The 22313-nt window shown below is 42.7% G+C and overlaps 1 protein-coding gene across 11 annotated transcripts in view; it reads right to left on the bottom strand.

The window, feature by feature from the left end:
- Positions 1–22313, bottom strand: part of AFDN (afadin, adherens junction formation factor) — a 185676-nt gene that overhangs the window by 90311 nt on the left and 73052 nt on the right. For 7 of the 11 annotated variants that reach the window (XM_075267749.1, XM_075267744.1, XM_075267748.1 and 4 more), the window contains 5 exons: positions 20203–20294; positions 12735–12796; positions 4213–4418; positions 1153–1173; positions 357–502 (listed from right to left, as the gene is read on the bottom strand). In XM_075267749.1, coding sequence (XP_075123850.1) covers positions 357–502; positions 1153–1173; positions 4213–4418; positions 12735–12796; positions 20203–20294 — 527 coding nt within the window. The remainder of the gene's footprint in view (positions 1–356; positions 503–1152; positions 1174–4212; positions 4419–12734; positions 12797–20202; positions 20295–22313) is intronic. The other 4 variants (XM_075267746.1, XM_075267745.1, XM_075267750.1 and 1 more) reach the window with 1 other exon arrangement.

Here is a 22313-nt window from a genome sequence, read left to right on the forward strand (position 1 = left end):
TTAGCTAGTGGCTCAGACAAGCAGGTTTTTATTTGGTTTTGCCTGAAGTTAAGGCTGTATATTGTTTTGCTCATTTTGCGCCTTAAGTCAAGGTTTACAGTATTTATTTTTCTGGGTTTTGTTTTTTTTCTCAATAAACCAGTTTGATGCACATTTTGTGTCCCTGTCTTCACTGTTTGGGTCCGCACCACTGCTTCTACCAAACTAACTTCCCCACAAATAGTAAGATTTAGATGGAAAATAAAGTTATAATATTTAAATATTTACAAGCAAACCAATACACATTTAACAATTGTTCTTTTCTCTGATAACCTGTACATGAAATACAAAAGTATAAAAATTACGGTAATTCTTACTTGAATGCCATTTGAACCAAGTGTGCCAACACATCTTGAGCATCTAATGTGATTCGACTAAGATCTCTGTCTTGCTTTATAAAGTTGAGCAACTCTGATGCATTTGCCATCCAAAAGGCTAGTGCTCCAGCAATATTTTTTTGTTTCTACATAAAAAAAAAAATAAAAAAAATCAAACATAAAAAAATACTAACAGTTTACATCCTTTTACGTAAGAGAAAGGTTACCATAGACAAACCAGTACCACGTCATGAGCTAGTTACCAGAAACTATTTCTTTTAATCTCCCTGTATGAATGTATCAAATAGAATATGTTCACAAGCCTTCTGTTAATTCAGGAAGGAGTCAAAGACAGAAGATTGACCTGGTAACTAGAGCATGTGTGCCCAAGCAAAGAAAATAGCCCCACCTCTTAAGCTGTTAACTGCTCAGCTACAGTATTTGGTACTGGTCTGCTAAATTTCTCAACCAAAAGAATGCTGGGCCAGGTTAGATGAGACCCAAGAAATAGTCAGTCAACCAGAAGGGGAAAAATGAAGGGTATAAAAAAAATAAATATATTTATATATTATATCCATGTTTAAGTGCATTAAGCAGAGGATTATGGGATGCCAAAAAATAAATAAAAATCACAGTTAAAGAATTTTTAGTACAGCACAAGCCCAGTCGCTGAATGAGTGTTATGAACCGTTCAGTTCAGCCATTTAAAAGGAGAGTATTGTACTCGTATATGAAAGCAGCATGAGACTGAGCTAAGCTGAAGTAGTTGGGATTGCCTCCCATTGCCATATCCTACCTGGTCACCCTGGTCTACTTCCTGGTGAAAAACAGATGAGGAAATCAAACAAAACAGAGAAAGAAACTTGTAAACAAATATTGCAGACCAGATACGAATATGTACAGCTCAGAAGGCAAAACGACACAGCGTCTCATGGAAACCGCAAAGGAGCCCTAATAGACCTTGTTATAAGACAGTGGGGTATGTGGGTCATGAAAAGCATTGTACAATGGATCCAACACAACCTTTTACCTGGAATCACCCAGCTCTACCTGTATATCTAGGCTCTTTTCAGACACAAGCTAACTTTTTCACCCACATATGTAACAAACCTGTTTTTTGTTGTTTTTTTGTTGTTATTTTAGGAATTATGTATTGATGGCATATCTTTAGGTGGCCAGCTACATCACCATCAGTCACATGATCTTTCTGCAGCTCAGTCCCATTCAAGTGAATGACAAGCACATAAATTGTGCGGTTTTGGAAATCGCAGCATGTTAATTATATCTATGGAAACGCCAGCGGCTTCACTGTAGATATGATTGTAACAAATTCCGCAGAGCAAAACTCTGCGAACTTTCTGTTTAAAGCACTGCGGGAAGAACCGCAATGCATTTCCGCTGTGGTTTTTCCCGCAAGCGCTTTAGCGCTGCGTATAGTCCCATGGGGCCTTAGCCTTAAACACATTCTGGCTCCTTTCTGTGAAATCCTGCATCTCTATTTTTTCCCTTGTAGCTGTATAGAAAGTTTCCCTCCTTCTAACCAAGATCTCTTTGCAAGAGTTAGAATTATTATTTAATTGGGAGTGTCTCAACTTTGCAGTGCCATGGAAAATGCTTGTGTATTTACTGTAAATCCAAATAAAACCTTACTGCACATTATTAATACAAAATATTACTTATACTGAGAACAAGGAAATGCAAACAATTTGTTTTGCCTCCTGTGGTGTTTACATAACAGCTTTGGCCCCTTTGGTCTTTATTATACAACCTCACACTGGGAGATTGTAGAATCCTTTGCAAACCCAGCTTGTTCAATAAACAGAAAAGAGCAAACATCCCTGTATCAAACAGTCAATGTACTTGGCATAAACACATTTACATTTTTTACCCAGCGTTATCCTTTCATATGAAAATATACCCTAAAGTGCAATCCATTAACAGCTGCAAAACCACAGTCTATCCTTGAGAATATAATAACTTGCTACTAAATATAGATGTATGAAAGTGCCATAAAATTCATTGTTTATAAATCATGTGTAAAGGCTTCTTCGCACATCAGCTTATGTATTATGAGGTCCATGTTTTTCACAAACATACAGATCCATTCATAGCATGGGTTTTGAAAAAAATTCTCAGACAATAATGAATAGCAATATTTTAAATAAAAAAGGATGGCCAGATTTTCACTGATGTGAGAAACAGATCAACTGCAGACATCACATATAAGGATCATGTGCTGTCTGTGATTACTACTACTATCAAAATACTGATAGTTGAGGCTGTTTACACTGTGCTTTTTTGCTTAACAAATGCGCAGGTTTTTTTTTTGTTTTTTTGTTTTTTTAACTTGAACTATAAATTTAATATCGCCACAACTGTACCAACCCACAGGTGATGTCATTTTGGCTGCATATTGAATGTCATAAACACAGAAACTTTATTTTTTTTCCCTTCTAATTTCACCAAGCACACTGTCTTAATTAACTCATGGCTCTTGGAAGGCGGGCAGTAAAAAATGAATATCGAAAATCAAAAAATGGCTACAACATGAAGGGGTTAACATTCTGTACAAAAAAAATGGGTAGGGATTTAAGAAAAAAAAATTCCATTTGCGTCACTCTACTTGTAAAATGACAATATCCTGTGGGTTGGTAACACATACAAAGTTTTTTTTTATTACAAAAAAAAAAAAAAAAAAATTAAAGACAAAAGCAAAAAGTTTCTTGCCATATTCTAATACCCATAACTATGAAAAGCACATTTTTTTTTGTGTGTGAGGGCAAATGTACTTTTCTACTTATACCATTTTGAGGAAAGTGTTATGTGTCAATTGCTTTTTATTAAAAAGTTTTTGGGAGGTTGAGAAAAAAAACAAAACAAAAAAAAAAAACAGAAGTTTGGTCATTTAGATTTTTTTTCCCGCTACCGCATTTACTGTAGGAGAAAAATATTTTTTATATTTTTCTAGCTCATGCATTTTCAGTCATGGGGTGGGAGCGGAGATGATAAATTTGTTTATCTGTTTTTGTTTTTTTAATAGAAACCTAGGAAAAGAGGAGTGAGATGAACTTTCATACATAAAAATCTTAAATATTTAAATATTAAAAATAATTTAGCCCACACTCGAGGGGGCTTGACCCTGTGGTCAACAAAACTATAGCATAATTCCTTTGTATCTACTGAGGCTTGCTACAATACTATGACAAAATAAGTGACAGTTGTGCGAAGGAATGACATCGGAGGGAAAAAAAGATCGGGATTTGGGTCTGTAAGAGGAGGCTCTTATACAGCGGATAACCAGCGGTAGTGCGTGCAATCAAACAGAGGCGACCCAGTAGATATGGCGCGCACCATATTTAAAGTGCCAATATCTGCCGTACTATTATAGTGGATGTTGACAGGGGTTAAACTGAATACAATTGATATATAGTGGCTATTAGCATACCAGTGACATGCATAGTAACGAGCTATTAATTACTGCAATTAAAAACTTTGCGGAGTTCCTCTGCAAAAAAGCACTTAAGGCTCCGTTCCCACGGAGTAACGCACTGCTCATTCTGACATGTAAACACGTGTCAGAGTGAGCGCTGTAAAACAGAATCCCGTGGACTTCAATGGGTGCCGTCTTAAGCGTGCTACACATTGAAATCAAAGGGTTAAAAAGCCTCCCATTGATTTCAATGTGTAGCAAAGGTAAGACAGGATTCTGTTTTACAGTGCTCACTCTGACACGTGTTTAAGTGTCAGAATGAGCGGCACGTCACTCCGTGGGAACGGAGCCTAACTTTGTGAAAATTATGTTTCTCAGTGTTGGTACCTGCACATTAGTGACTACTTAATTACACTAGTTACTCACCTGTATGACACCTTCCATCATGCTAACCATCTTGTTCACAATGGTAATAACCTTGTGAGAACGTTCAGCAGGACTGAGTTCCGGTCTGTACTGATTAGACAATACATACCGACACGTCATATACAACACATATGTTGGTGATAGTTTGAAGTGTACTGTTGAACTATTGGTATAGTTAATAATAGCAGAGAGGAATGAGTCTTCCGCTGAAATGAGAAAAAAAACAAAACATCAAAACATTACTTAATAGCAAGAGGCATGTTATTCTGGACCAAAATTTAATGCACTTTAATTTTGCTGTTTTCAGCCTGAAAAAAAAAAAGAAAAAAAGTCTGCCACTAGCCAAACTGCAGTTACTACATAAGTCCCATCCATAGATGCCATTAAAAAGGCAAGGAGTTTGCACAGTGAGTGGAAGGGTCCATTCACATGGAGGAAAATGGTGAGGAATTTGGTGTGGAATTTCACGGCTGAAAAAAAAACTCCCATTGACTTCAATGGGTTCTGTTTTCTGCTAGCAGATGTTCCAAAGGAGGATCGATGTTCAGTTTATATAGGGAATGAAGACGGGAGGGACTATTTTTCCTCACAAACTGCTTCCTCTGCGCACTGGAATGGACATTCTGCACATCTCACTGCTTAAGTATTTGTATCTACTTCTGGCTGCTTGTGCGGTTCTATATGGGATATTATTCACAAACAGCAAGCAGTTTTCCTGATTGTGCTTATAAATTGCCATTTTCTTGTGTCAGGGATATTATTAGTTACATTATGCCTGAATGTATTTGCAGATCAGTGTTGTACAGTTACTTGTGGCAGAATTACAGTCAATAAACCAGTAGTAGTAATAATGGATGGGGGAGGGGCAAAAATATAAAAACGTGCTGCAGTTATAAAGACAATATTAGCAGAAAACTAGATAGGGCACATCATGTACAGTAATAGAACAGACTGCCCAGCAAAATCCTGAACATATTTCAAGTTTTCATGAAAATTCAGATAGAGTTTAAGACAAAAACAAACAAAAAAAACTCCAAACCTTTATCTTTGTAGGAGAGATAAGCAAAGCTTTTAAAGAGGTCCTTTCATCAGATCGGGTACATGCAGTTTTATATACTGCTGGAAAGCTGACAGTACGCTGAATTCAGCGCACTATCGGCTTTCCCGATCTGTGCCCGGTGTAAAGCGCTATCGGTCCCGGGACCGTTGGGCTTTACAATCAGAAGGGCGTTTCTGACAGTTAGCCAGGGACACCCTTCTGCCCAGCAGCGCCTATCGCGCTGTACAGTGTGAGCGGAGAGGAACGCCCCCTCCCTCTGCTCACACAGCTCGTCCATAGACGAGTATTATCAGGAGGGGAAGGGCGTTCCTCCCCGCTCCACAGTACAGCGCGATAGGCGCTGCTGGGCAGAAGGGCGTCCCTGGAAACGCCCTTCTGACTGTAAAGCGCTACGGTACTGGGACCGATAGCGCTTTACACCGGGCACAGATCGGGAAAGCCGACAGTGCGCTGAATTCAGCGCACTGTCAGCTTTCCAGCAGTATATAAAACTGCATGTGCCCGCTCTGATGAAAGGTCCTCTTTAAAGGTTCAATTCCTCAGTTTGTCAGTTCAGACCAAAAATTAAATTTTTTAAATTAATTAACTGGTTCGTTATGAAGTGCAAGTGTAACATTCCGACCGCTCATAGAGATCATAAAAAAGGTTAGAAAGAATCCGCAAACGCAAACACAGCTTAAAGCTACATGCAGACAGCCTGCCTGTGCAGGGTCTGTGGTGGAATTATACGTGAACATGTTTTATCTGTGTGCTGCCTGTACCCTCAAGGACTCATTCACTTTGAACTATCATAGAGCATGGTATCAAATAGCCTGTGTAAAAACACTTAAAATTATTTGATGCACCAGGAACAGGTGTTGCAGTGGCTAGCGGATAACGCTTCCAGCAGCTTTTCCGCCAGCCAGTCAGCCACTACCCCCAGTCGTCTTCCTAGCCAAGAGTCTGACCCTCCTTCCTCCCAACATGCCCAATCTTCCCAGAAGAGTCATCCCACCTTTGCCCCCTCCCAGGAGCTGTTTTCAGGTCCTTTTGCCATCTCGCACTCTGTTCAACCACTTCCCGAATCCCAGGAGCTAACAGACGACTTTCTGTGTCCTGATGCACAAACAATGGAGCATCCGCCATCTCCTGGCGATTTTGTGGTTGAGGACCTGCAACCCATCATCAGTGATGATGATGAGACACAGTTGCCATCAGGGCAGGCTGTTGTAATTTTTCGGTGTGCAGGAGGAGGAGCAGATTGAGGAATTGGAAGAGGAGGTGGTGGACGACGAGGGCAATGTCTAGCGGGGAAAAAGGCGTAGATCTGGAGGCACCACAGCACCAGAAAAGGTGGCTACAGGCAGAGACATGTCCAGAGGCAGAAGACAGCTGCTTCATAGAAGCCAGGCCAGACCCAGCAAGGCCCAAGATGTTCACTGTCCTAGCCACTCGAGAAAAACTCTCCCATCCAGGCCATGTTCCTCGATGGTGTGGAGATTTTTCAATGAAGGCGCGGAGGACAAATTTAGTGCGGTTTACACACTATGCAACTCCAAACTGAGTAGGGGCTCTGAAAAGAGCAACCTCACCACCTCAGGCATGCGCCGTCATTTGGAAGGCAAGCACTGGGCTCAGTGGGAGAAAGCAAACGCAGGACAATCGTCGTTCGGCGTTGCCTCCACTGCCTCTAACACTGTGTCCAGTGCTGTCGCTGCAGTCCAGACCACCAGCCAGGACACCTCCACAACTGCCTCTGCCACTTTGGGGACTTCACCCTCATCCTCCCCTTTTCCTGTCTCCACTCCTTCTCCTACACCATCATGCGCGTCTTCCCAGCAACCCATCTCCCAGGCATTTGAGCGCAGGCAAAAATATAGCACAACCCACCCATATGCCCAAGTCTAAAATGGGCACATCTCCAAACTGCTGGCCCTGGAGATGTTGTCGTTCAGGCTTGTGGAGACTCAGGTCTTCCGTGACCTGATGGCAGCGGCAGTACCTCGCTATGCCATCACTACTTTTCCCGGTGTGCCGTCCCCGCCTTGCACCAGCAGGTGTTGCAGAACATCAGTTGTGCCCTTAGTTCCGCACTTTGCACTAAGGTCCACTTGACCACCGACGTGTGGACAAGTGCATGCGGACAGGGACGCTACATATCACTCATGGCACACTGGGTGAATGTAGTGGAGGCTGGGACCTTGGTCACAAAGTGGGGCGGCCTACCTCCTCTCCCCGCCCAAGATTCCTGTCAGGGGTTCTGAACCACCCTCCCCCTCCTCCACCATAACATCAACCCTAGCTGCGAGCTGCAAACGCTGCAGCACTAGCGTGGGGAGGCGTCAGCAGGCCGTGCTGAAGCTCATCAGCTTGGGGGACAGACAGCACACTGCCTCCGAGGTGAGGGATGCCATCCTCGATGAGACGGCAATGTGGTTTGCGCCGCTGCACCTGGGCCCAGGCATGGTCGTGTGCGATAATGGCTGGAACCTGGTAGCGGCTCTGGAGCTTGCAAGCCTCCAACACGTTCCATGCCAGGCCCACGTTTTCAACTTAGTGGTGCAATGGTTTTAAAAAATGTAACCCAATGTTCATCAGCTACTGGTGAAAGTGCGGCGCCTGTGCGCCCACTTTCGTAAGTCGACAGTAGCCGCTGCTAGCCTCCGAACCCTCCAGCAACACCTACATCTGCCCGATCACCGGCTGTTGTGCGATGTCCCCACATGCTGGAACTTGACGTACCACATGTTGAGCAGGGTGTGTGAACAGCAGAGACCCTTGATGGAGTACAATCTCCAAAACCCAAGGGTTCCTCAAAGTCAACTCCCGCAGTTTCTGCACCACGAGTGGCCATGGATGGCAGACTTATGCGAGATACTACCCGTCTTTGAGGAGTTCACCAAGAGGGTCAGCTGTGACAACGCACTATTGAGTGTAACCATCCCGCTCCTGTGTGTGATGCGAGAATCCCTCATCGCCATCAGGCATAATGTATTGCACGCTGAGGAGTCGGGGATAGGAGCAGACCCATCCCAGCAGGATAGTCAGTGCACAATCCTGTCAGCTTCTCAGTCTGTAACGATGGAGGAAGAGGAGAATGAAGTGGCAGATGAGATCATTGTCACACACGAGGCTAGCGGGGAAGTTCAGTGCGTCCCATTGCTGCAGCGCGGATGGGGCGAAGGGGAGGAAGAAGGAGGAAATGGAGAGTGACCCTTCCGGTGGGGGCAGCGAAGTCATCCCAAGTAACACACTGGCACACATGGCTGACTTTATGTTGGGCTGCTTTTCCAGTGACAAACGCATTGTCAAAAACCTGGAGAGCAACCAATACTGGATTTTTGCAATTCTCGACCCCCGGTATAAAAATAATATATCTTCTTTCATTCCAGTAGAGGGGAGGGTCAAACGCATTCATGATTGCCACAAGCAACTTGTGCAAAATATGATAGCAATGTTTCCATCAACTCTCGTTGCCGGCAGAAAGGACAGTTCCTCCAAGAAGCTAACAACTGCCATCCGATCCACACCCAGCAGGGGAACACTCTCCAAGGTCTGGGACACCTTAATGGCACCCCCTCGTCAAACTACCACCACTGAGGGGCTTAGTTTCACCAGGAGGGACAAGTATAGGCGCATGTTGCGTGAATACCAGGCCAACCACAGCCCTGTCCTCTCCGATACGCTCATTTATAAGCGGTTTTTATCAGCTGTAACAAAAATTAATTTTTTATTGCTAGGTGTACAATTTACTTATGATGAGGCACATACGAGTGTTTGTGCCCCCTTCTTTTGATCATACTGACGCTGTGCACCCTACATGTAATGTGCACACTGATTATTTGTGTTTTATGTGTAGCCAGTAGAGATTCATGTATATAGACAGTTATACAATAAAATACATACATAAAATACATACAAAACTCTCTGTCAGTACGCACGCATACTACATGCCTCTTCTACCTATGCATTACACATAGCCCTGCTGCCTCTCCATTCAGGCACATTTCTCAGCACAATATACAATTGTTGGATGGGCAATTCAGATTAGATACTCATTTAATGTGTATGGACAGTTTTAGTCAGCTGTGACTGGGTCTGTAGCAAACTGCTATTAAAAATATTTTAAAATATTTTCCATCACAGACTGGATCATTTTTATTTAGTTGACAGTTTTGTTTGACCAAAACTGTCACCTTACCTATCCTTCTTCCCAGCAGGCATCACTAGCTGAGGCCTGACCAATATGGCGAAAGCTGCATGGCTCTTTTCAGGTAAAAAGGGGATGTGCGGCTATTTCCCACCAAGCTGTCGTTATTAGAGATGAGCGAACAGGAAAATGTTCGAGATTCGATATTCGTTACGAATAGTATCTCAATATTCGACTATTCAAGCAAATATCGAACCCCAATATAGTCTATGGGAGTAAATGCTTTGCTACAGGGGATCCCACCATTCGACTCAGGAGAGTCACCAAGTCCACTAAGACACCCCAGAAAATGATGCCAACACCCTGGAAAGCAACTGGGACAGCAGGGGAAGCATGCCTGGGGGCATCAAGTACCTTTATTATGTCGGGATCCCCTGTCAGCTTGCGATATGTCGAGCGGACTTTTACCATACGAATGCATTGACCAGCGTTGATTGGCCAGTCTACAACATTTGGCCAATCAACGCTGGTTCTGCCTGAGGAGGCGGAGTCGAAGAGCCGTGCACAGCAGTTTCCATTCTAGTCCGATTTTAGACTCCGCCTCCTCCGGCAGAACCAGCGTTGATTGGCCAAATGCTGTAAGACTGGCCAATCAACACTGGTCAATACATACCTATGGCGAAATGAAGCAGAGCCAGCTGTGCGCTCAGCTTGGCTATTCCTCCTGTCACACACATCTCTGGTGTAACATAGCTCAGCACACACTCAGCTCTGCTACATCTCTACACTCTGTTGTAGAGATGTAGTAGAGCTGAGTGTGCGCTGAGCTCTGCTACACACGAGATGTGTGTGACAGGAGGAGTAGATATAGGGTTGATTGGGTGTAGTGCAGAGCTGCTACACCAGAGATGTAGCAGAGCTGGCCGATGTTAGCAGAGCTGAGTGTGTTAGTCTTCTGCATATCTGCCAGCTCTCCTACATCTCCTACACACTTAGCTCACCTACATCGGACACTACACGCTCAGTTTATCGGTATAGCTGAGCTGAGTTTATAGTATCGGACACTACACGCTCAATTTATCGGTATAGCTGAGCTGAGTTTGTAGTATTGGACACTACTGTTTGTTGATTAAGCAGAGCTGGGATTGTAACGACTATCCTATTCACTACACAGTGTGCACCCTACACTGTGTAGTGATTAACCCCCTCCCCCCCACCGGTGTCTGTTTGCCTGCAGCTCTTTGCTCTTGGTCCACTTCGATCCATGGTCCAGGTTTCAAAGCGCCCTGCTCTCCGACTATTATTATAGAGAAGGTGGGGCTTAGAAGAGTGTGGGCGGGTACTGGGCAGGGAGACTCCCCGCCCATACTCTCCTAAGCCCCGGCCCTCTCCCTACTAGTATTATAGAGAAGGCGGGACTTAGAGTGTGGGCGGGGAGTCTCCCCGCCCAGTACCCACCCACACTCTCCTAAGCCCCGCCTTCTCTATAATACTAGTCAGGGAGAGGGGGGCAGGGTGCTCTGAAACCCGGACCATGGACTAAAGTGGACCAAGAACAGGGAGCTGCAGGTAAGCGGACACCGGGGAGGGGGTTTGGGGTTTGTAGTACTAACACGCTCAGCTGGGCTATTCCTTAGTACTACTAACACGCTCAGATCGGCTATTACACTAAGGAATAGCCAAAGCTGAGCGTGTTAGTATTACTAAGGAATAGCCAAGCTGAGCTAGTCGTGTTAGTACAGGAGGAGTAGTTGGAGGGATGGTTGGGTGTAGTGCAGAGCTCTTTCATCTCCAGTGTCTGGAGTAGCCAGGCTAACGGCACGGGCTCTGCTATATCTCACTATAGAAATGATTGACCAGCGTTGATTGGCCAGTGTACGGGCATTCGGCCAATCAACGCTGGCCAATGCATTCCTATGGGAAAAAGTCAGCTCGTGCATATCGCAAGCTGACAGGGATCCCGACAAAGATAGAGCCCCAAATAGCTAGGTGAGTGACATTCCCTCCTAAATAAAGGTTATCCCTAGCTAACCCTGCCTGTAGATCTGTCCCTGTCTCACATTCATATAGTTCACAGTCCCAAATTAGTCGAATGGTAAATCCACCTTTCGTCTAAATTGGAGGTTATCTGTTTCCGGCCGCCAATTGCTTTTTCAGATTATTTTTTTTTTCACTGCCTACATTGTCGTATTTCCTGCCCCACCTCCCCTGTTATTGGTGCAAAAAACGCGCCAGTGAAGGTGGGAGGGGAATTGAATTTTTAGTGAGTTTGCCACCTGGTGTTCGATTGGAATCGAACACCTCGAACGGCCTGATATTCGATCGAATACCAATTCGATCAAACGCCGTTCGCTCATCTCTAATCGTTATACGACAAAGTTATACAATTTTCCAATGTACTTTCTGTATCAATTCCTCATGGTTTTCTAGACCTCTGCTTGCTTGTCATTCAATCTGCTTACTTCCAGTGAATAAAAATGAGACCATGACTCCATGGTTATATGTCCATGGTGATTTGGTGAACACACAAGTGCACAGCTCATCACCAGGCACATATGTCATTACTGTGCTGTGACCATAAGTGAGTGGTAAGCAGTGTTCAGCACTTACCACTGCTCCAGGCACCAAGAGCTGATATCACATCAAGCCCAGGAGGAGAGGGAAAAAGCATGCAGCAGCGTGGTAAGTAATGAATGCTAACTTAAAGCAAAATATAAATCAGAAATAAAAACTCCTTGCTCCAAAAAGTGCACACCGCTACACACCCACATTCACACCAATCTGTTTGTTTCTATGAATCTGGAGGATTTTTCTCATTCCAGGAAGAATTCTGGTGACTTAAAATAGTTTTTGTTGACATGTTATATAGCAGGGGTCAGCCATCTTCAGAACTCCAGCTGTTGTAAAACTACAACTCCCAGCATGCATACTCGCTCTGCTGTTCTTGGAACTCACATGGAAGTGAATGGAGCATGTTTAAAGTTGGAGTATCACAGCAGCTGGAGTGCCAAAGGTTGCAGACTCCTGTAGTATAGCAATCCTATTTAATGCAAGGATAAAGATTAAAAAAAAAAAAAAAAAAAACAACAACAACAACACGTACACACTTCAAAAACTTCTCTATTCCTTTTTTTTTTTTTATTCACTCACCACCCCACCCCCCACACAAAAAAAAACCTTGTCAATTTTTGAACAAATCTACAACAGAGATGTGAGCGGTAGAATGAATTTGTACAAATGTGTGCAAGACTTAGCCAATTTATAAAATGACGAGATGTTAGGCAGTACAGACTAATACAAGGAATAAAATAATTGGATGAATGTAATACTTACAATTTTCTCTAAATTCAATGCTTGCAGGCAGTACATGATCTGATCCATGTGACTTCTGAGGTCTACAAAATGAGAACATGTGGTGGGAAAAGCTTGTTGAAAAAATAAAGTCCAGACCAGTGCTCAAGGATAAAGATTGCTCAGGTGGTAACATGGTTTATAACTTGAACGGACATAAGCATTTATTTTCAAAGCAGGTGGGAAGTTAAAATGTCATAACTAGAACTGTATCCAGAGTTTATACCAGCCAACACCCATATGCATTATTGAAGGAGTCTATTTATCTGAAGGAACACAACACCAGTCTACTGCTATCCAGTGAGAATAGCTCATCCAAGAGCAGTAGAAACTTTACCATATATTAAAGGCTACCTCCAATTCTAAAATATATGTTCTGAAATATCGGGGAATGTAAAACTTTGTAATATATGTTATTAAAGAATGAGGTTTTGCTCAGGCCATTTTCCTCTCTCTCCTCATCTTCACTCAGACTCTAATAGCACATGGGAATAATAAGCAAATCTGTCTCCCAAGATTTAAAGGGGTTGTCCCATCACCAGGATCCTATCTATACTGCTTGTTAATGTGAATGTAAGACTTTTCCTAAATACATTGCTTCAGCAAAACTGCTTTGTTTGTCCACTATCTTACTTTATTCATTTCTTTGTTGACACATCCCTTGACTTATCTGGTCATAAGTCAAGTGATGTATCTGCTGCTCTGAGGGGGGAGGGGCTAAGTGCACAGGAGAGAGCCTGGAAGGGGGGGGGGGGGGAGAGAGGAAGGGGCCACCAATACAGACCCTGCATCCGCTGCAATAGAGAGGCGGATGCCGGGGACGGTTAGACGCCGGCACAAATGCCTGCTACATCGCTATGCTCCTGCCCTGCATGAAGCCACCAGCTGCAGGAGCGATGCTGCTATTCCAGGTGGGGTTGTTGTTGTACATCGCTCCTGCCGCTGCTGGCTTCATGCAGGGCAGGAGCATAGCGATGTTGCAGGCATCTGTGCCGGCGTCTAACAGTCCCCAGCATCCACCTCTCTATTACAGCGGATGCCGGGTCTGTATTCACATATGCACAGCCAGCAGCGAGATGCCGCTGGCCCTGCGTGCACGCTCATAGATGGTGAGACCAGTCTAGCCTTCACAATGCGAATACAGACCCGGCATCCGCTGTAATAGAGAGGCGGATGCCGGGTCTGTATTCGCATTGTGAAGGCTAGACTGGTCTATGAGCGTGCACGCAGTGCCAGCGGCATCATCTGGCTTTGCATATGTAACCCCGTCCACCAATGACGCAACAAAGCAGGAAGACAGAAGATTTTACATCAACGAAGACTGGTGAGTATGCGACGTGGGAATACCCCTTTAAATAGGGAGACAGAGCACATGTATTCATTTCCAGCCTCTCTTACAATAATTGATTTATTGCATAAATTATCCAATCATAAATAAATACATACATACACTACCATTCAAAAGTTTAGGGTCACTTAGAAATTTCCTTCTTTTTAAAAGAAAAGCACAGTTTTTTCAATGAAGGTAACATTAAAAGGGGCTCCATCAGCAATATTATGCTGATAGAGCCCCACGTATGCGTGAATAGCCTTTAAAAAGCACCATTTTTGTTGTAGTTCTAAGTATCCTTAGAACTAGGCAAGCATGCGCAGAATGCTCGTGAACGTCTTCTTATCCAGAAGAAAAGATGATGAAGGCGGAGAAGAGCGAGGACAGGAGGACGTCGCTGGAAGAAGAAAGAAGAGGAAGGATGGACTGAAGATGACGTCAGATTGTGCACGACCGCCCAGCGTGCATGTTCAGGTATCATTTACATATATGTTTTTATAGTTTTGGGGTTTTTTTTAAACAGGCAGGAGGTTTAAAATTAGATTAATGGTGCCTGAATAGCATTTTTAAAGGCTATTCACGCATAAGTGGGGCTCTATCACCATAATTTTGCTGATAGAGCCCCTTTAAATGAATCAGAAATACACTCTATACATTGTTAATGTGGTAAATGACTATTCTAGCTGCAAACGTCTGGTTTTTAATGCAATATCTACAGGGGCGTAACTACTGGGGTAGCAGCGGTAGTAGCAACCATCACTCCAGTGTTCTAATGGTACATTGTGTTTGCTAACTTTGTAAGAAAGATAATAGATGTTTAGAAACCCCTTGTGCAAGTATGTTAGCACATCTCAAAACAGTTTTGCTGGTTAGAGAAGCTATAAAACTGACCTTCCTTTGAGCTAGTTGAGAATTTGGAGCATTTGTTAGTTCCATTAAACTCTTAATGTCCAGAAAAAAGAACTTTCACATTAAACTCAACAGTCTATTCTTGTTCTTAGAAATGAAGGCTATTCCATGCGAGAAATTGCCAAGAAACTTAAGATTTCCTACAACTGTGTGTACTACTCCCTTCAGAGGACAGCACAAACAGGCATTAACCAGAGTAGAAAGAGTAGTGGGAGGTCCCGTTGCACAACTGAGCAACAAGAGAAGAACATTCTCAGTCTCTAGTTTGAGAAATTAACATCTCACAGGTCCTCAACTGGCAGTTTCATTAAATAGTACCCGCAAAACGCCAGTGTCAACATCTACAGTGAAGAGGCTACTCCGGGATGCTAGCCTTCAGGGCAGAGTGGCAAAGAAAAAGCCATATCTGAGACTGGCTAATAAAAGGAAAAAAGTTAATATGGGCAAAAGAACACAAACATTGGACAGAGGAAGATTGTCCATAACACTTATTTCCAGACGAATCGAAGTTTGAGGTGTTTGAATCACACAGAAGAACATTTGTGAGTGCAGAACAACTGAAAAGATGCTGCAAGAGCCTGACGCCATCTGTCAAGCATGGTGGAGGTAATGTGATGGTTTGCGGTTGCTTTGGTGCTGGTAAAGTGGGAGATTTGTACAAGGTAAAAGGGATTTTGAATAAGGAAGGCTAACACTTCATTTTGCAACGCCATGCCATACTTTGTGGACAGCGCTTGATTGGAGCCAATTTCATCCTACAACAGGACAATGACCCTAAGTAAACCTCCAAAATATGTAAGAACTATTTAGTGAAGAAGCAGACAGCTGGTATTCTATCTGTAATTGAGTAGCCAGCGCAGTCACCAGATTTCAACCCCCATTGAGCAGTTGTGGGAGCAGCTTGACCGTATGGTACGCAAAAAGTGTCCATCAAGCCAATCCAACTTGTGGGAGGGGCTGCTGGAAGCATGGGGTGAAATTTCTCCGGATTACCTCAGCAAATTAACAGCTAGAAGGCCAAAGGTCTGCAATGCTGTAATTGCTGCAAAAGGAGCATTCTTTGGAGAAAATTATTATTTCAAACAAAAATCATTATTTATAACCTCGTCTTGACTATATTTTCTATTCATTTTGCAACATAATTGATAAATAAAAGTGTGAGTTTTAATGGAAAACACAAAAAACTGTCTGGGTGACCCCCAAACTTTTGAACAGTAGTGTACATACATACATATATAGACACCACACTCCCAAACTTATATCTTGATCTTGTGATTCTCATCGAAATCTACAAAACTGAACATGACACAAAATCTACATTTAAAGCCCTGTCTCATGAAGGAGCAGCTCTTCAATTGAAATTTATTAAGAATAATTTTAGGTTGGGCAGCATGCTGAATTCACTGTGTGCACTGAGTGCACTGTCAGCTTTCTAAGTATGTAATTCCACGGGTGCCAGAAGACATGAAAGGTCCTCTTTAATTTTTTACAATATGTGGTGGACTTGTTTAGAGGGGTTTCACATAATTTTAATAATGTTTTGCAATACGGTAAAAGCTACTTTCCTGTTAGGAAAGTTGCTGCATGTTCCCACAGACTGTATTTCGCTTCTAATTAGAAAGAATTTTCTATTGTGGTCAGTTGTTCAGTGGCGAATGATAGGGACACACTCCTCATTTTTCTTTCTGGATTCCTCTTATGGATAATCCATCCTTTTTGGGAGGCATAAAGGAGTGGATAAATAATCTTTAGAGACAGCAAAGCTGTGATCTGTTAGGCCCACCAATTTTGGTGGGACTAAAATTCCACTACTTATGGATGACACTCTACATACGCTCACACGCCCCAGAGGGCCCCCCCCCCCCCAAAAAAAAAAAAAAAACAAACAAACAAAACAAAAACCACAATCTAGTATTTTTAAAAGTTGTTCAGATTTGACCTCTATAAAAGGCCTATACACTTGATTCACACATTAATTGGTCTGTTATATCGACAGGAGATGCTAGGTGGTCATCACAGCCATCTTCCTTTACTATCCAAGACCTATTAAAAGCTACGATTAAGCTAAACATATATGTTCTAGTTAGTACATATCAAAACATGGCCCAGTTAAATCTTTCAAAGTTTATAATCACTCGGCTTCCGTAATTGCCTCAAACTACAATTTTTCCAAACGAAATGTCAACAATTGAATTCCGATAGCTACCACGAGTTTATGGAGTTTCTCCCAGACATAGGTCCATGAATATCTTTCTCAAACCTTTAACATTAGGGTAGATCTGACACCTGAGTGGGCAATTTTTAGTATTTTGCCAGAGGCAGATAAGGTATGTTACTCCATCTCTGATAGAAATACAATGGTTATATGGGCTTGCGCTACACAGAAACAAATTCTCCAACATTGGGCAAACCCAGATCTTTTCCCTTTAGCCTGGTTGAAGCAACTTTTCATCTTTTAGTTTACATTAATCAAACCAATAAAAAGTCCTTACATAGCTCTGTAAAATATATCATTTTATTATTTTTTTTTATGTACAAAGTATCAACTCCTTCCTGCTCTGTACATATTAAATGGAGCTATCCACTGTCTAATATTAATGGCCTATCCTTCATAAGATCTTCACTATTAGATATGCAAGGGTCGCCAGCTGCTCCAGGACAGTTCGAATCCCAGAAATGTTTACATGTAGGAAGCTGAACTGCTGCAGTAACTATCACTGCAGTAACTCAAGCCACCGCTAAACTGTGTAATGAGAGAGCAGACCAGTCGTGTAAACATTAATCTGTAAGCAAGCTCCTGGTTGTCAAACTCTTCCATATTTAATATCAAAGACCTATCCTAAGAATAGGCCACCAATATGAGTAAGTAGATAACCCCTCCAAGTAATATCATATGCATACTAGTCCAAAATAAAATACAATAAAGTTTATACCAGACATTGAAAGCTATTAAAAAATAAATAAATAAATAAATAAATAAATAAATAAATCATCACAGCCTATCACCAGGATAGGCTATGACTCAGTGGGCGGAGCCACACGGGACTGTGTGATTTCTGCAAGCTGCCAGCAATGGAGGCTGCTGGATGATAGAGAGAGAAGAGACAGCATGTGTGAGCAAGAGGGGGGAACTAGGGGAAGATGTAGGGGGGCAGTTATACTGAATGCACATGGAGGGGGGACATTAAACTACTAGGGGGCAGATGTTCAAGGACCTGTGATGCTGTCATCACAGCCTACCACCAAGATAGGCTATAACTCGTTAGTGGGCGGAGCCACATGGAACTGTGTGCTTGATGCAAGCTGCAGGCAATGGGGGCTGCTGAATGATAAAGAGAGAAGAGACAGCATGTGTGAGCAAGAGGGGGGAACTAGGGGCAGATGTAGGGGGGCAGTTATACTGAATGCACATGGAGAGGGGACATTAAACTGGGGCAGCTGGAGGAGGATATTAAACTATGGGGAGTAGGTGGGGGGGACATGTCTGCCTCTAGTTGCCACCAGTTTAATATCCCCCTCCAGCTGCCCCAGTTTAATGTCCCCTCTAGTTTCTGCTAGTTTATAGTGGAGCACCAAGAGAGGGACTTAATACTGTGGGACATTTGAAGGGAAACGTTCTTATGTGGGGGTGTATAATGTTAGGGTGACTGTAGGAGGATTTTACTTTGTGGGGCACATGGAAAAATGATTGAGAATGGGCGGAGTCAGCAGAGAAGTGTGTGGAGCTAAATTTGCCGCTGTACGCATGGCCCTCTAGAACAGTTACAATTTCTCATGTGGCCCCATGGGAAAATTAATTGCCCACCCCGTCTTTGATAGTGTCTCAGCTGTCAAGACAATGATCGTCCTCACTTATATCATTGCAGGTGACCGATATATAGACAGGATACAAGGGTTTGTGTCAGCTGATCTCACTAACTTCACAGGATGGAGAGTAGATGCAAGATATTGAGTTATTTTTCACATGCTATATTGAAAATATGTGCAGGCAAGATGTTTCTGCTCTCCCAGTTTCCCATCCATTATCCATTTAAAATATTGTATTACTGATTAGGATATCTATATAATGAAAGCAAAGAATGGGACCTTGGAAGTAGAGACATAGATGGATATTAGAGAAGTGACTGAGACTTGTGTCTTCATTTTTGTCATTGAGACAATTTCAACCTATATCAAAGGGGGTCACTTCCATTTGGTTGTGCATTAAATGAGTGTCAAATAGCACGCTCCAATGCAAATGAATGCTGCTTCCATTCATTTCTATGGGAGCGTGCTATTCGAAACTGCTGTTGCGAATAGTGTTTGCTCATCTCTAGTAGTTTGTCGATTCTGAACATGCTGGGAAAAAAAGAATCTGTCGCAAACAACGAGAGCTATGAAGGAAGCCAGAAGTCACAGGGTTGTCCTCAAGCGGAGCTGAGGGGAATGGGGGGCGGGGGGAATCATAGACGCCAACAACACGCCTATTATATGGCGTCCCAGCGAGCTGCTGAGATGCCGGAACAATTACAGGCACGGTGAAAAGAACAACTTCACTGCCAGGCCAACTTAAGAGCTACTGAAACGCCAGAGCAGGCGGATCATCGACGCCAACAACACACTCATTATATGGCGTCCCAGCGAGCTGCTGAGAGGCCGGAACAATCACGGGCACAGCATAAGGAATGCGTTCAGCGACAGGCCAGCTTGACAGCTGTCGAAACGCCGGAGCAGGCAGATCATCAACACCAACAACAGGCTTATTATATGTCTTCCCAGCGAGCTGCTGAGATGCCTGAACAATCACAGGCATACTGCAAGAAACAAGTTCACCATCGACGGCAGCAATTTGCTGAATATAAAGGGGGGGGGTGTCATCCACTCCAACAACCCGCAGATGAAGTCGCGGGCAGAGGCTAGTTGCATATAAATTAGTTTACCTTAAAAACATGGAATTTACTAATTATAAATACAGATTCCCTATCCTTTACCAGCTACCATGTTGGGCAGTAACACAACAGGATTGGACATGTATGTCCATGAAATTATTTTAAATAGCACCAGAAAGGTACAGTTATACACAAACATAGATATGCATATATACAAGTAACATAACATCACAAAAACTAAAAATAAAGTTTGGTTAGTAATCCTAAAATTACACATTATATTCTTATGATGCACTCCACTTGATTTGACTTCACTCTGCTAGGTTTGCATTTGTAACTTTACCTGGCATCCAGTCCTTGATATTCATGTTGCTTGTCTTCTCGGATGATTGGTTTTACCATGCCACGTTCTGCACTTTCCACTTTAGTGGTTACCTACAATGACACAATCATGAGAACAAATGCATTCTATATACCAAATCTCAATGCTGTAAGAATAGAAGACAGATGACAAAATCTTCCAAATTTTTTTTTCCGTACAGGATATTAAATCGTGCCATTAGAAAGTACAATTTACCGGGAAGCTGGGAAAAAAAATTCAGAATGAGGTGGAATTGGAAAAAAAACAAAAAAAAAACAAAAAAAAAACACATTTGCGCCAATTTCTTAGGGATTTCACTTTAACAGCAATCTCTATGTGGTTAAAAACATGTTACCTGTATTCTGTGGTTTAGTACCAGCAATGTAATACAAAATTTAAATAATATTTGTAATTTTTTTAATGCCTTTTAAAAAATGTAAAGCTTTGCAATATAGAAAATGGCCGCAGGGCACAAGAAAATGCAAGCGGCAAGCGGTGCAGTTCAAGCGGCCATTTTTCTTGTGGCCGCGGGAATGCGCAGTCGGCTTTGCCCAAGGCCTTGTACAGTAGTTTGACTGCCTGCACCGGAAGAAGACGTGTGAAGAGGACGTTCCTGAAGATTGAGGCGCCGCTGGAGAGTTCTCTCGCAGCACTGGGCCTGCCCCCAGTGCAGAGAGAGAACTCATTTGCATACCGATGAAAACCGGTATTTATACCGAACGGCGGTGAGGAGAAAACATCGAAAGGTAGGAGAAGAATAGCCTTATATTATATATATAGGTAGAATCTCTTTAAGCATTTCATAAGAATAAAAATATGGAGATGAAATTCAGAAATTTCATCTTTTTTCACTATATTCATTTAGACCTAAAATTAACACATTGACAAAGGGTTAAAGGAGAAAATGCATCTGACAGTTTATCATGCAATTTCTTCGAAGCACAGAAATACTCCACATGTGGGTGTAAACTGATTTTTGGGCACACGGCAGTGCATGGAAGGGAAGGATCAACACTTGACATTTGAACAGCAGATTTTGCTGGTACAGTTTTCAGGCGCCATGTCTCATTTGCTGAGTCCTTAGAGTAACTAATAAAATAAAAACTCCCTAATAGTGACAAATAGTGAGCATTTTGACCCTACAGCTGTTTCACAGATTTTACTAACATTGAAATGTGTAAATGGAAAAAGGACTAAAATGTCACTTTATCACGAAAGTTTTCATTTGCACAAGGTGTTAAACAGTGGGGGGCTTTTTCTCCTTTGTTAAACAATTTCTCCTGAACACGGCAATACCCCATATGTGGTTGTAAACTGCAGTATGGGTACATGGTGGGGCTCCGAATTGAAAGAGCGCCATTTGGCTTTTGGAGGGCAGATTTTGCTGGAATAGTTTTCAGGCGCCATGTCGCATTTGCAGAGCCCCTAGAGTACCAATACAGTGGAAACTCCCTAAAAGTGATCCCATTTTGGAAACTACACCCCTCATAGAATTTATCTAGGGGTATGGTGACCATTTGGACCTCGCAGCTGTTTCACAGATTTTATTAACATTGGGATATAAAAAAGAAAAATAAAATGGAATAAAAAGAAAAAACGGCTGGAATAGTTTTCAGGTGCCATGTCGCATTTGCTGAGCCCCTAAGGTATCAGTACAATGGAAAACCCTCAATAGTGACCCCATTTTAGAAACTACACCTATCAAGGAATGTATCAAAGGGGTATTATCATTTTGAGACTAAAAATGCTTCCCAAAAATTAATGTACAAAATTAAAATAAAATTTTTAAAGAGATACACCATTTCAGTGCCCAATACGTGCCCACTTTGTGTTGAAAGAGACCTGCACTCCTAAAACTATTAAGTGGGCCATCCAGAGGGGCAAAAAATTATATACGTAGGTGTAAACTGCTGCTTGGACACACAACAGGGCTCAGAAGGGAAGGAGCACTGCGCTATTTAGCTTTTGGGGTACAGATTTAGAGGGACTTTCTGGGCACCATGTTGTTTTTGCAGAGCCCTGGAGGTGACAGTAAACTGGATTTCCCCAAGAAGTGACTCCATTTGGTAGGGGCAAGTTTAGGGTCTCTGAAA

Source organism: Leptodactylus fuscus, chromosome 3, assembly GCF_031893055.1.
Source record: "Leptodactylus fuscus isolate aLepFus1 chromosome 3, aLepFus1.hap2, whole genome shotgun sequence".
Lineage (NCBI taxonomy): Eukaryota > Metazoa > Chordata > Amphibia > Anura > Leptodactylidae > Leptodactylus > Leptodactylus fuscus.